This window comes from Nerophis lumbriciformis, linkage group LG21 (genome assembly GCF_033978685.3).
Source record: "Nerophis lumbriciformis linkage group LG21, RoL_Nlum_v2.1, whole genome shotgun sequence".
In the NCBI taxonomy this organism is placed as follows: domain Eukaryota; kingdom Metazoa; phylum Chordata; class Actinopteri; order Syngnathiformes; family Syngnathidae; genus Nerophis; species Nerophis lumbriciformis.
The window spans coordinates 22,816,297-22,832,393 of record NC_084568.2 but is presented as its reverse complement, the minus strand read 5'-3'; the positions used below and the strand labels follow the sequence as shown (position 1 = coordinate 22,832,393).

The following is a 16,097-nucleotide window of genomic DNA, read 5'->3' as shown; positions in this document are numbered from 1 at the left end:
GTAATCATAGTGGTATCGACTAGATACGCTCCTGTACTTGGTATCATTACAGTGGATGTTAGGTGTAGATCCACCAATGGTGTTTGTTTACACATGGAAAAAAACTGTATAGCTGTAGCTCTGGCTGCAGTGCCCTCTGCTGGTTGTTCAGGGGAGTGTTTAACTCCACATTTATTTGTGCGTCTGGTTTGTGGTAGGAATGTTTCAACGACACAAAAGCAAAAAAGCGATCCACATATGCAAATTCAATACAAAATCAGGCATATTTATATTCAAATGTCAAAAATATATTATACACGTTTATTTATACACATTCTTGATTTATTTGTATGTCACATTTTTATATTTATAAAATTATTCTTGTCCTTTAATGTGTTTGCTCTTTTCCAATATTTCAATGTTCTCAATAGGGGAAACATTTCACTCTCCTTTTAAAGTAAAATTCAGCTTAGCGAAATGCACACTTTTACAATGGCACCTCTAAGGGACGGCGTGGCGCAGTGGGAGAGTGACCGTGCGCGACCCGAGGGTCCCTGGTTCAATCCCCACCTAGTACCAACCTCGTCATGTCCGTTGTGTCCTGAGCAAGACACTTCACCCTTGCTCCTGATGGGTGCTGGTTAGCGCCTTGCATGGCAGCTCCCTCCATCAGTGTGTGAATGTGTGTGTGAATGGGTAAATGTGGAAGTAGTGTCAAAGCGCTTTGAGTACCTTGAAGGTAGAAAAGCGCTATACAAGTACAACCCATTTATCATTTATAGTACAATTCCAAAATGAAGCTTCTAAAGTTCGACAAATACTCGAGGTTTGAACTGCCGTCATGCATGACGTCATACCACAATACCTCAGTTCAGTCATAAGATAGGGGGTCTAAAAATTAGAATCCCTTATATTTCCGGGAAATGTTAACTTTAAAAACTATCGTAGCCTGCTCAGTGGCCTTGTGGTTAGAGCAGGAGTGTCCAAACTTTTTCACTGAGGGGCCGCATTGGGCTTAAAAGATGTGTCCGGGGGCCGAAAGCCTGCATGCAAACTAACACACACACACACACACACATATATATATATATATATATATATATATATATATATATATATATATATATATATATATATATATATATATATATATATATATATATGTATGAGTACCTATTACTATAATAATATAATGGATACATCATTAATAATTATTATAATTGGATATAAAGACATGCACCTGGGGATGGGTTGATTGGCAACACCAAATTGGCCCTAGTGTGTGAATGTGAGTGTGAATGTTGTCTGTCTGTGTTGGCCCTGTGATGAGGTGGCGACCATACTTGCCAACCCTCCCGAATTTTCAGGGAGACTCCCGAATTTCAGTGCCTCTCCCGGAAATCTCCCGGGACAACCATTCTCCCGAATTTCTCCCGATTTCCAACCGGACTTAAGGCACGCCCCCTCCAGCCTGTCGTCACGTCCGCTTGGCCAACCAAAAAGTAACCACAGAACACTATACCGTATAGTGTTCTGTGGTTACTTTTTGGTTGGCCAACGGTTTGCGTTGTATTGCGCACCCTGATGGAAAGTGTTCTGAAGTACGAAGTAAAGAGACAAAACTTCGTCACCTCGCCTGGTTATTGACTCCAACCCAGAATATTACACTGCCCATACCTACGCTCCTTCTAAGGCTGTGCTACTGGCTGCAAAGCATTGCACTTTCAAATACAACAATGAGTCGAGAGGAGTGTTATGTGTGTATATGTGTAAATAAATGAACACTGAAATGCAAGTATTTATTTTATTTATATATATATATAATAAAATACATATATATAGCTAGTAGAGATGCGCGGATAGGCAATTATTTCATCCGCAACCGCATCACAAGTCGTCAACCATCCGCATCCACCCGAACTAACATTTAATCAAAACCGCACCCGCCCGTTGTTATATATCTAATCTAGACGATGCAAGGCATTAGTGAAGTTATAAAGCTTTTGCCTGTTAAAGAAAGGAGACTGATCCAATGCAGCAGAGACATTCAATGCGTGCCACGCTTTCACGGCCCAGACGCACACCAGTGCGCAATCATCTGGGAGCCGCGCTGAGCGCCCCTCCAAGCGCGTGGAGGTGCGATGTCCCTCGCACCCGCGGCGACTCCACCCGGGCTCGCGCCCGAGGCTTCAGCGCGCACCGCGGCGGCCATCCTACTCGTCGCGGCCTAGTCCTCGCGGCTCTCGCTGCCGGCGACGGCCGGGTATGGGCCCGACGCTCCAGCGCCATCCATTTTCAGGGCTAGTTGATTCGGCAGGTGGGTTGTTACACACTCCTTAGCGGGTTCCGACTTCCATGGCCACCGTCCTGCTGTCTATATCAACCAACACCTTTTCTGGGGTCTGATGAGCGTCGGCATCGGGCGCCTTAACCCGGCGTTCGGTTCATCCCGCAGCGCCAGTTCTGCTCACCAAAAGAGCCCCACCCCTTTCGTGAGCGCACTGCGCGCGGAGTGACCCCTGTTACGCGCCCCCGGCCACGGGGGTGGCGGGCAGGTAAGCTGCTTACGAGGCGGGGTGTCGGTGCGGTGGGCGCGGTGGTGACCTTGGACGTGTGTCGGGCCCTTCTCGCGGATCACCTCAACTACGGCTCCCGGTGGGGCCCTCTCGGGGGAAGGGGCCTCGGTCCCGGACCCGGCGAGGCGTCCCTTCTCCGCTCCGTAAAAGTGTCCATCTCTTTTTTTTTTCTTCTTCTGTTGTGGCATATGCTGCAGGTGCCTGCTCGTTTTTCGTATGTGGGTAACAACATTTAACTATGTATATATATTTCCGAATTGGTTTAACTGCCACCCGCCTGAATCTATTTAAAATCAAATTTTTTTTAATTTCAACCATTTTCAACCATTAATTTTATCTGACCCGCGGTTAAAATCTAATTTTTTTTTATTTCAACCGCCCGACCCGCGGATAATCCGCGGACTCCGCGGTTGTGTTCGCAAACCGCGCATCTCTAAGAGCTAGCTAGCTGCGATGAGGTGGCGACTTGTCCAGGGTGTACCCCGTATTCCGCTAGAATTCACTGAAAGTCAAGTATTTATTTAATTTATATATATATATATATATATATATATATATATATATATATATATATATATATATATATATATATATATATATATATAAAGAAATACTTGAATTTCAGTTAATTTCAGTTCAGTCAAGTATTTATTTAATCTATATGTATATATATATATACAGGTAAAAGCCAGTAAATTAGAATATTTGGAAAAACTTGATTTATTTCAGTAATTGCATTCAAAAGGTGTAACTTGTACATTATATTTATTCATTGCACACAGACTGATGCATTCAAATGTTTATTTCATTTAATTTTGATGATTTGAAGTGGCAACAAATGAAAATCCAAAATTCCGTGTGTCACAAAATTAGAATATTGTGTAAGGCTAATACAAAAAAGGGATTTTTAGAAATGTTGGCCAACTGAAAAGTATGAAAATGAAAAATATGAGCATTTACAATACTCAATACTTGGTTGGAGCTCCTTTTGCCTCAATTACTGCGTTAATGCGGCGTGGCATGGAGTCGATGAGTTTCTGGCACTGCTCAGGTGTTATGAGAGCCCAGGTTGCTCTGATAGTGGCCTTCAACTCTTCTGCGTTTTTGGGTCTAGCATTCTGCATCTTCCTTTTCACAATACCCCACAGATTTTCTATGGGGCTAAGGTCAGGGGAGTTGGCGGGCCAATTTAGAACAGAAATACCATGGTCCGTAAACCAGGCACGGGTAGATTTTGCGCTGTGTGCAGGCGCCAAGTCCTGTTGGAACTTGAAATCTCCATCTCCATAGAGCAGGTCAGCAGCAGGAAGCATGAAGTGCTCTAAAACTTGCTGGTAGACGGCTGCGTTGACCCTGGATCTCAGGAAACAGAGTGGACCGACACCAGCTGGACTGCTGCTGAGTGGTCCAAAGTCATGTTTTCTGACGAAAGCAAATTTTGCATTTCCTTTGGAAATCGAGGTCCCAGAGTCTGGAGGAAGACAGGAGAGGCACAGGATCCACGTTGCCTGAAGTCTAGTGTAAAGTTTCCACCATCAGTGATGGTTTGGGGTGCCATGTCATCTGCTGGTGTCGGTCCACTCTGTTTCCTGAGATCCAGGGTCAACGCAGCCGTCTACCAGCAAGTTTTAGAGCACTTCATGCTTCCTGCTGCTGACCTGCTCTATGGAGATGGAGATTTCAAGTTCCAACAGGACTTGGCGCCTGCACACAGCGCAAAATCTACCCGTGCCTGGTTTACGGACCATGGTATTTCTGTTCTAAATTGGCCCGCCAACTCCCCTGACCTTAGCCCCATAGAAAATCTGTGGGGTATTTGGAGGTCCCAAGGTTGGCAAGTATGGTGGCGACTTGTCCAGGGTGTACCCCGCCTTCTAGAAAATGGATGGATGGAAAATGTATTTGTATATATTTTCAAATCTCAAAAATATATTTACAAATACGCGTTTATTTATACAAATTATTTATTTATTTGTATATCGCATTTGTATTTGTATATTTATTAATATATGCACATGTATTAGTATCATATCGATATATATAAGTTGATGTGAGACAATTCTACTTCCGTAGATCGGCACCTGTGCGTAAAAATCTCAACTCCATTCAGCACGTTTCCTTGTCCACGTGGTCTGAGCACTTAGACTACATTTCCCAGCATGCACCGCGGCGCGTCAGCATGCTGATTGCACCCTGGCTTGCCCGCAGCGAGGAGACGATGATAACACAGCCGAGCAAGGTACAATGAGAGAGGCTGACTCGCTCGCATTTTTCCCTAACAGCTTCTTAAGCGAGTGATGCCCGCATCTGAGGACTGACGCCATGGCCGTCGAAGGTAAGCGTGTTTCGTTTTCACCGCGTTACCGTAAAGAGGGAATAGTTTAAAGTCGATGACACCAAAAAAGATATGCGGGTCAAGTGTGAACGCTTGTCATTGGGAGACGATTGCCCACCTTTCTCCTCTCTGCGCATCCGGATGTCTTCTTGTCACGTGACTTGGAGTTATTTTTTTTCCCCCATTGTTTTGAAAGTCAGCAGGCAATGTGTGTGTGTGTGTGTGTGCGTGTGTGTGTGTGTGTGTGTGTGTGTGTGTGTGTGTGTGTGTGTGTGTGTGTGTGTGTGTGTGTGTGTGTGTGTGTGTGTGTGTGTGTGTGTGTGTGTGTGTGTGTGTGTGTGTGTGTGTGTGTGTCTGTCCATTTGCATAGACCAGTTCAGTTCAGAAGGCTCATCCTGCAGCAGGTGGTAGACTACACAGTCCCTGTAATTGTGAATAAACACTGTAATCTCAGAGAACACTGGAATCTTCTAGAGCTTGAGAGATTTGCAATGCTCGGCCAGTCCCCCCACCTCATCGGAGGGATCCAGTGGATCCAGAACCCAATGAGAGGTACGTTTCAACAAGGGGTTTATCAAACTCTTTTCCTGTCTCGTGCCGTCCTGGCCGTATGCCCACGCTTGTATGAATGGAATGAAACCCGGGCACTCCTGCATACTTTCTTACAAACCATTGCTATCTCATGTTGAGGGTATTGTGCTGTCTGTGTCGAAACTCGACGGTCTTGTTCCCTCTCAAAGACCTGATGACGTGAACAGGACGGGACTTTGTCCGACACAGACACGCATCGGTGGCGTTCTGAGGGTAGATTTGTGGAGCGTGATTCGAAAATGTCAGCTCTTCACAAAGGATGGATCCACCTACAGTCTAGGGAAGCACGGTAATGGAAATTTGAACCGATACCGATAAATGGGGCTGCATAATTGGGTCAGTCTAGGACAGGGGTCGGCAACCTTTACCAGTCAAAGAGCCATTTTGACTAGTTTCACAAATTAAAGAAAACAATGGGAACCACACAAATCTTTTGAAATTTAAAATGAAATAACTCTGCATACAAAGTTTTATTTTGCTTTGTGCTATGTATAAACCAAGGGTCTCAGACACACGGCCCACACCTTAAACGAAAATTGAACGTTAGTGCGGCCCGCAGGTTTTACATGAATGGCGCTTGACAGCGTCATGCTTGTCAACCCTCCCGATTTTTCCGGTAGACTACGAATTTCAAGTTAACTGTTCTTTCGAACGTGCCGTGTTGGTACAATATTTGGCGCCCACTACAATCAGCGTGCCGACTCAGCCACACGTTGTTTGAGGCTTCTGCTTGCTCACGTAAGTGACAGCAAGGCAAACTTGGTCAACAACCACACAGGTTACACTGACGGTGGCGGTATAAAAAACTTTAACACTCTTACTAATAATGCGCCACACTGTGAACCCACACCAAACAAGAATGACAAACACATTTCGGGAGAACATCTGCACCGTAACACAACAAACACAACAGAACAAATACCCAGAATCCCATTCAGCCCTAACTCTTCTGGGCTACATTATACACCCCTGCTACCAAACCCCGCCCACCTCAACCGACGCACAAAGAGGGGGTGGGGGGGTGTTGATGTGTGAGGGAGCAGGGTTGGAGTGGGGGCGGGGTTTGGTGGTAGCAGGGGTGTATAATGTAGCCCGGAAGAGTCAGGGCTGCATGGGATTCTGGGTATTTGTTCTGTTGTTGTCCCGCCATCAGTGTGTGAATGTGTGTGTGTGAATGGGTGAATGTGGAAAATAGTGTCAAAGCGCTTTGAGTTCCTTAAAAAAAAGATAGAAAAGCGCTATACAAGTACGACCCATGTTGTGTTTATGTTGTGTTAAGGTGCAGATGTTCTCCCGAAATGTGTTTTTCATTCTTGTTTGGTTTTGGTTCAAAGAGTGGCGGATTATTAGTAAGAGTGTTAAAGTTGTTTTATATGGCCACCGTCAGTGTAACCTGTGTGGCTGTTGACCAAGTATGACTTGCTGTCACTTACTGTGCCAGCAGAAGATGCATATAACAAGAGGCTGGGCTGGCACGCTGTTAATACAGATTGTAGAGTGTGTTAAATGCTGTACCGTCATGGCACGCCCTCAATATTATTATAAGGGTGAAAATCAGAGAATATGAATCCCGGGAGGTTTCTGCGAGAGGCACTGAAATCCAGAAGTCTCCCGAGAAAATCGGGGGGGTCGGCAAGTATGCAGCTGAGCCGCATCAGAGTGATCAAAGAGCCGCATGCGGGTCCGGAGCCGCGGGTTGCCGACCCCTGGTCTAGGACAAAATACTTTTATCAGTCCATCTTAGATGAACCCAGATTCCGATCTAACAAAGGTCTTAACTCATTATCCTTCTATGCCACATCAATATGGTGTGGCATAGGTGTAAAAGGTGTAAAAGAGAGTGCATCTCTACCCTCCTTCAAAACCGCACTAAAAGAACACCTCAAGGCAACTACAACCCTAGACTAACACCCTCCCCAACCACATCCCACCTCCCCGTATTGTAAATAATCAAATGTAAATAATCAAATGTATATACTTGTTCTTATGCTTTCTGAACTCACTATGTTCACTGCTCGCTGTACATATCCTACCAAGTCAGACCTACACTGTTTCAATGTCCATTTCTCAGATGATATAATTGTTAATGACTGAAGTGCTGATATCAACCAAACCTAACCTCCCCGCCCCCCGGATTGTAAATAATGTAAATAATTCAATGTATATACTCTGATGATTAACTTGTGTGATGACTGTATTATGCTGATAGTATATATTTGTACCATTAATTGATTAACGTGGACCCGACTTAATCAAGTTGAAAAACTTATTCGGGTGTTACAATTTAGTGGTCATTTGTACGGAATATGTACTGTACTGTGCAATCTACTAATAAAAGTATCAATCAATCAAAACTCGGGCCGAGCGAAGCCGGCAACGTTTCTGGGTGTTGTTGATAAATGGCTTTGGCTTTGCATAGTAGAGTTTTAACTTGCATTTAGAGATGTAGTGACGAACTGTAGTTACTGACAGTGGATGCAAAACAATTTCAGCTTTTTGGTCAAAGGGTTAAAGAGGAACTGCACTTTTTTCGGAATTCTGCTCATCATTCACAATCCTTATGTGTGATAAGCACACGTGTTTTACTTTTTTTAATGCGTTCTAACTGGTAAATACATGTCAGGTAACAATGGAGTCGATGTCAGTCGCGCTCTTCTGCAGTGCTCTCAAAAAATATCCCAAAACATCCATCAATGTTTCAAATACACACTGTAAGCGTTTTAAAAATAAATACAATTCCAAAACTTTTTTTTTCTGTGTGGTGTTGAGCCTCTCAGGCAAATCATTTTGTTGATAGATGCTCATATTTGCTGGACAGATTTAATTTAGAAAAGACTAGGTTAGATATTAGGGATGTCCGATAATGGCTTTTTGCCGATATCCGATATTCCGATATTGTCCAACTCTTTAATTACCGATACTGATATCAACCCATACCGATATCAACCGATATATGCAGTCGTGGAATTAACACATTATTATGCCTAATTTGGACAACCAGGTATGGAGAAGATAAGGTACTTTAAAAAAAAAAAAAAAAAAAAATAAGATAAATAAATTAAAAACATTTTCTTGAATAAAAAAGAAAGTAAAACAATATAAAAACAGTTACATCGAAACTAGTAATTAATGAAAATTAGTAAAATTAACTATTAAAGGTTAGTACTATTAGTGGACCAGCAGCACGCACAATCATGTGTGCTTACGGACTGTATCCCTTGCAGACTGTATTGATATATATTGATATATAATGTAGGAACCAGAATATTAATAACAGAAAGAAACAACACTTTTGTGTGAATGAGTGTAAATAGGGGAATAAGGTTTTTTGGGTTGGTGCACTAATTGTAAGTGTATCTTGTGTTTTTTATGTTGATTTGTTGATTTAAAAAAAAACAAAAAAAAACGATACCGATAATAAAAAAAAAAAGATACCGATAATTTCCGATATTACATTTTAACGCATTTATCGGCCGATGATATCGGCAGGCCGATATTATCGGACATCTCTATTAGATATGATTAATGAATACGATTAAAAAAGTGTTGGCTTTTCACAAAGGATGGATCCACCTACAGTCGTCCGTCGTTTATCACGGCTCATTGTAGGGAAGTACGATAATAAACATTTGAACCCATACCGATAAATGGGGATGCATACTGTACCGGTTCCTAATTGGGTCGGTCTCGTACAGACTACTTTTCCACTTTGCATCAGTCCATCTTGGATGATCTCGGCCCAACGTTTCTGGGTGTTGTTGATAAATGGCTTTGGCTTTGCATAATAGAGTTTTAACTTGCACTTACAGATGTAGCGACAAACTGTAGTTACTGACAGTGGATGCAAAAAATGTCCGTTTTTTGGTCAAAGGTGACTTAAGGGTTAAAGAGGAACTGCACTTTTTTCGGAATTCTGCTCACATGTGTTTTTATTTTTTTTAATGCGTTCTAACTCGTAAATAAAAGTCAGGTAACAATGGAGTCAATGGCAGTCGCGCTCTTCTGCAGTGCTCTAAAAAAATATCCCAAAACATCCATCAATGTTTCAAATACACGCTGTAAGCGTTTTAAAAATAAATAAATCAATACAATTCCAAAACTTTTTTTTTTTCGGTGTCGTGTCCAGCCACTTAGGCAAATCATTTTGTTGATGTGGATGCCCATATTTGCTGTACAGATTTACTTTAGAAAATGCTAGGTTAGATATGATTATTGAATACGATTAAAAAAAAATGTCGGCTCTTTACAATGGATGGTTCCACCTACAGTCGTCCATCGTTTATCACGGCTCATTGTAGGGAAGCACGATAATGGAAATTTGAACTGATACCGATAAATGGGGATGCATACTGTGCCTGTTCCTAATTTGGTGAGTCGAGGACAGGGGTGTCGAACTTGTTTTCATCGAGGGCCACATCGCAGTCTTGGCTGCCCTCAGAGGGCCGCTTGTAACCAAGAATGTAAGAATATAAAAGTATAATCGCCTCATTATATTATTGCCAATGCATTTCATTATTTAATTTTTGTACTTACAAATTGATGGATAACTTGCTTTGAAATCGTAAGTCAAGGTGACAAGCAGATATTTAAGTATTTATTTTTATTTTTTATAAACTATCACATGGTATATAACAATTAGGGGTGTTAAAAAATGTTTTTTGTTATCACATTCAAATCCCGATTTTTTTCATAATTTTCAAAAATCTAATTTATTAAATTTTTTTGACTAATTAAATAAAAAATAAAAAAAACATTCTTTAGGCCACTATGCTTACTTGGTGCACTTATGTGTCATATGTCAGCAACCAAAAGGATGTTTTGTGGCCTGCAAGCTGTTTTGTTAAGGTGTTATTATTATACCGAGTAATACACTGCAAAAATCAGTCTGAATTGAGAATCGTGTAGAATCGTGTTGAATTTATGTGGGCTTTGTACCGAGGATGTCGTTGTGGCTTGTGCAGCCCTTTGAGACACTTGTGATTTAGGGCTATATAAATAAAGATTGATTGATTGATTGATTGAATCGAGTATCGATTAGGAATCAAATCCTCACCCCAAGAATCAGAATCGAATGGCGAGGTGCCCAAAGATTCACACCAATAAGAATTTAATATTTATATATATCAAGGTTTAAAACATATGAAATGTCATGTACCTACATGTTTTTCCTGTCAAAATGGAAACAATGAAAACGTTTAGTAAGAAAGATGAAGTATCCACATTATTCCCAGGCTTTCGCGGGCCACTTAAATGACATGCCGGGCCGGATCTGGACCACGGGCCTTGAGTTTGACACATATGGTCTAGGAAGACCGTTAAGATTCTGGACTAATAATACTACTATCGGTATTTTTTTTTTATCCAGCTGACTGTCGTAATTATGACACAATGTCACATTCAGTTCAAGTGCCGCTACTACGTACGAGTAGATGATATTTCATGTCGAATAATCACAAATAAGGCCGCAACACCACACAAACGTTAATAACACAACACTATTTCTTCCTAGTCTCCAAAGTCAGGCACGCTAATAAGAGTCTGTCAGTTTGAAGTGAACGCCACCTAACATACGACGGGGCGCTTCATCAACACAACCGTCCTCTAAGCCAGTGCTTCTTAACCATAGGGCCTATTGTTGGGCTGCGAGCGTTCCCTCGATGGCCGCCAAAAATATTTGTTTCTTAGCCGTGGAATGCTGTGGTACTCAGTTGTAATACACTTTTCTACCACTTGGGGAAGTAATGACCATCTCAAACAATTAGAGGAAGTCTGAAGCTAAGTCAGAAGTTTTTTTAAATTATGACTTATGAATATGGTGAAGCGGAATTTTCATTTGCACTTAACATATTCTTTGGAGCACTGGGCGCACCGTATTATATGGCACACTGCCGATGAGTGGGTCTATTCAGGTCTATTTTCATACAAAAGGTGCACCGGATTATAAGGTGCTTTCAAGGAGTCATATTATGATTTTTTTCGACATTTAAAGCACTTCCTTGTGGTCTACATAACATGTACTGGTGGTTTTTTGGTCAAAATGTTGCATAGATTATGTTTTACAGAACATCTTTAAGCCGCTTTCTGACCGTCTCTTCAGGATGCGCCCTTTTGTGGGCGGTCTTATTTACGCGGCTCCTCTTCGACAGCGTCTTCGCCCCGTCATCTTTGTTGCACCGGTAGTTTTTATCGCTTACGTAGCGAGTCTACTGACATATATAAGTTAGACCTGTACGCTACTTTGTATTAATAATGGCAACAGCGGAGGATGAATGTCCCAAAACAAGAAGATAGAGAAAAAGAAAGCTTATTGGCTACGGTGCGAAGTACAACAGAAAGGAACGGGACAAGCGGTAGAAAATGGATTGATGGATGGAACTCCGGAAAATGTCTTCTAATAGGTGCCATTTTGGGGTCCTTATACACACACCACAATAATACCCGTATGTTGAAGCACAGCAAATCTGACTACGGTAGTGTCATGATCCGTGGTCCGCATCATGTTTTGTTATGTTCTGTTAGTTTTGGACTCCATAGTTCCTGTTTTTGTGCACCCTTGTTTGTTTTAGTTACCATAGTTATGTATTATTTCCACCTGTCTCTGATTAGTGTTCGCCCGCTCACCAGCTGCCCGAGCACTAATCAGAGGTATTATTTAAGCCTGCCTTTGCCGGTCAGTCGACCTGGCGTCATTGTTTGCTTCACGCAACCTACTAGTAAGTCTTGTTTGTTTCATGCCACAGTTTTGTGAGTGTTCCATGCCATAGTTTATGCTAAGTGTTTGCTTCATGCTCTCGTCACGTAAGTTTTCTTGTCTTCTAGTCCATGCTAAGTGGTAGCTTGGTTTCGAGTGTGATCAGCACATTATTCCTTTTGCTTGTTTTCTGTTTTTTGGTACTTCACGTTATTTTTTAGAATAAATCATGTTCCTACCTTCACTCGTTCGTCCGGAGTTGTCCGTTCTGCATTCTTGAGAGAACAACCCCGCAGTGAGCTGCGACACACCTCGTGACAGGTAGGTGCTACAATCCATCAAGCGGAGCGGCTTCGCAGTTTACCAAAGTTGTACTAAAACATTTTAAAGATTTTTGAGCGCTGTGTGTAATGTTATATATTTTCAATGAAACACTAATGTTTTGGTGTTGCTTGCCTTTGGGTGCTTGCTAGCGTCATTTATTAAACAGGCGTCAGTCTACCTCCAGCCCACACAATATCTCTTATGTGTGACTGCCATCTACTGGTCACACTTACCATTACACCATGGACCATGTGAAATTGCTTCGAGTTTGATAAGCACATTTAGAATTTTTACGTACATTAGGCACATCGGGTTATAACGCGCACTGTCGATTTTTCAGAAAATTCAGAAATGTGCGACTTATAGTCTGAAAAATACGGTACATTTTATTAAGTTTATTCATAAAGATTGGGAATTGATAGGATATTTCCGGTTCCGATTTCACTTTCGATTCTGCTTCACGATTCGGTTCTTTATTGGTTCTGTTATCGATTCTTATTTGGAAAAAAATAACAATATGATGGTTTAGCATCAATTTTGTTTAGTTTAGAGCTAACATGACCAACAGTCAGGTCTTAAAAGGGACATTGCATAGAAAACAACTTTTGGAATTAGATAAAAAACATTTTTTTTTAAGAATTTAACCAAATAAAACGTGAAAATTACACAAGAATGTCGCATTGCGGAACATGTTTAAATCTTTTAAGAATCTTTGTCATCTACCTAGAAAATATACTGTGCAATATACAGTGCAAAGATCCGTTTAGATTTACAAGGTGCACATGAATTATTTCAAACCTTCTTTTGATATAATATTGATGTTTATTGGTTGCAGCTTATGAAAACCTTAAAGGGGAACTGCACTTTTTGGGGAATTTTTATAATAGCATTTAATATTTACGTATTTAGCTCAACTTAAGCATATGCGGCGCAATAATTTCAAAAACGCATCACAATGTTTGCTTTTTTCTCCCTCACTGATTTCTGATCTCTGCATACTTTATAAGAGCCAACAAACATAATAAAACATCACTTACTGTATAGGGTCTGCTGTCATTAGGATGTCGACTGCTAGGATGTTCATACTGTATATTCCCATTTAGATGAAAATGTCTCATAATCCTCGCCAGTTCCAGGTCTTAAATGGCTGTCAAAGTGTACCAACTTGTTTACTCAGACGTCTCATGTCCAAGTGTGATGCATGATTTATGATCTACAATAAACGTACAGGCAGCAAGGAACACTAATCAACAATCACTATACTCAACAAAAAAAGTAAAGCCATATGATTTCGGAATCACATATGTAGCAAATAAAATGGAATATGCTGGTAAATGCAGAACATTACAGACATTACATAAATATGAGTGAAATGCTGTGATATTGAGGAGAAGGAACGTTTGTTTGACGAGGAAAGACGTCCTAAACTAAACAATGTCGGGACAACCACGTGAAACAGCGACTTAACTACAAAGCTAATGCTAGCAAAGACAATCCCTACATCCGTAACGCATCTTATCTGCTTGTGTTGTTGTGAACGACATCATCGATGTAAGATCAATGTACAAACGGGACAGCAGTCGCTATTTGATAGTCTCATTTTTTGAACAGCCTCAAAGTCGTCTCCACACGTCAAGCTCAGAACAGCAGCACACTTCCCCTCTTCACTCGAACAAAACTGTGTGCCTGACTGCGCTAACAAAATAAAGGTTTCAAAAAGTACCTTACACAAGCATAATGTACTCAAAGCACTACATTTACACAATTATTATGCTTTGACTTTAAATACTGGTCAACATTGTCCAAAGATGGCTGATTACTGCTTTGCACACTGTTGGCACACCTGTGAAGTGAAAACCATTTCAGGTGACTACTTCTTGAAGCTCATCGAGAGAATGCCAAGAGCGTGCGAAAAAGTAATCAGAGCAAAGGGTGGCTATTTTGAATACACTAGAATATAAAACATGTTTTCAGTTATTTCACCTTTTTCTGTTAAGTACATAACTCCACATGTGTTCATCCATAGTTGTGATGCCTTCAGTGACAATCTACAATGTAAATAGTCATGAAAATAAAGAAAACTCATTGAACGAGAAGGTGTGTCCAAACTTTTGGCCTGTACGGTATATCATATTGATAAGACACATTCTTTTTTCACGCCACAAAAAAGCAAAAACATTCCTTCCTCATGTTAGAGGATGAATAGTTACGACCTTGGCACCAAGCGCTCAGACTAGATCTGTCCAATCTAAGTCTAAAAGCATGAATTGATGGAAACTACTCGGATGAGTGGCCAAATGCCTTGAAAGACAAATTGAACCGTCAACTGATCAGTTGAAGGCCCTGAGAATAAAAATACCCTGGATGAATGAGAACACCCATGGGCAGATTCATCCTCAAATATAAAAAAAACACCTTCTATAAGTGAAATGCTTACAGTATTTTCAAAGTTAGAAACCCCGACATATATCCCCAAAGATGCTGTAAGGCAAAGATAAAGTAAAAAGACAACAGAATCACATGTCAAATATGTTTATTTTTAGACAAGGACCAAAACAAAAAAAACTTTAAATGGGATGATATAAATATGATCAAATACAAATAAAGAACAGAAGTCTTGGCCTTCAGTCCAATCAATACAAAGTAAATATCCAGTGTACTTAACAGCTGCTCTGTAAATCTTACATATTAAATAATGTGTCAAGGGTTTTCAGATGTAATTTCACCGTGTTAACACAATAGATGAGGACATGCTGATTATTGAGGTCCAAAATCAAAGAATCCTATTACACGCATATTCGAGCCAGCTAGGGGGAAGCAGGTGAGTGGTTAGCGGGAGTCTAATGAGAAATGTGTGTTCAAAGCTTGCCATGGATGTTGTTACAGCTTTGTTGTTGGCTACAAATACAAAAATAAAGTAGTCGTTCTGCAACGCAAAACTGTTGTCTTTTCCACGAGTCAAGTCAAGTCAGTGCCGTCGCGGAGGGTATGATGGACTGCAAAACACGGAGACTTTCCGCTCTGTTGCCATTCAGCATCTGTTACGTATCTCGTGGAAATCCGGGGTAACTAGTTCGCGGGCAGCCCTGCACTGGAAAAAGTCAGTTTTCAAAAACAAGAAAAAAAAAAATACATGAGGGGTATTTTTTTGAACTAAGCAAAATTATCTGCCAATAGAACAAGAAAATTCGGCTTGTCAAGACTTTCCAAAACAAGTAAAATTAGCTAACTTCGATGAACCCAAAAATACCTTAAAATAAGTATATTCTCACTAATAACAAGTGCACTTTTCTTGGTAGAAAAAAAAGATACATTTTTGCTGAATATGTTGAAAAATATTCTTAAATTAAGTAAATGCTAGTGTTTTTTTATGTTGATTTAATAGAAAAATTAAACATTTTTAAAAATGTTTAAAATTTTTTAAAGTAAATGCTAGTGCCATTATCTTGACATAATGATATGCGCTCGGCATCATGATTTTTTTTTTTTTCATGCTTGAAGTAAGAAATTATTACTTTAAAAAAGTAGTTTTATACTTGTGAGTGTTGATGACACAGCTTTGCATCAGTTGATATTCTAGTTTCAAGCATGTTTTACTCAA

The 16,097-nt window shown here is 40.7% G+C and overlaps 1 protein-coding gene across 2 annotated transcripts in view; it reads left to right on the top strand.

Moving 5' to 3' along the window:
* Positions 1-4,742: 4,742 nt before the first annotated feature.
* samd12 (sterile alpha motif domain containing 12) overlaps positions 4,743-16,097 on the top strand; it is a 387,486-nt gene continuing 376,131 nt past the window's right edge. Inside the window, exons 1-2 of one of the 2 annotated variants that reach the window (XM_061982610.2) lie at positions 4,743-4,890; positions 5,345-5,442. In XM_061982610.2, coding sequence (XP_061838594.1) covers positions 5,382-5,442 — 61 coding nt within the window. In that variant the 5' untranslated portion in view covers positions 4,743-4,890; positions 5,345-5,381. The remainder of the gene's footprint in view (positions 4,891-5,344; positions 5,443-16,097) is intronic. The other variant, XM_061982611.2, reaches the window with a different exon arrangement.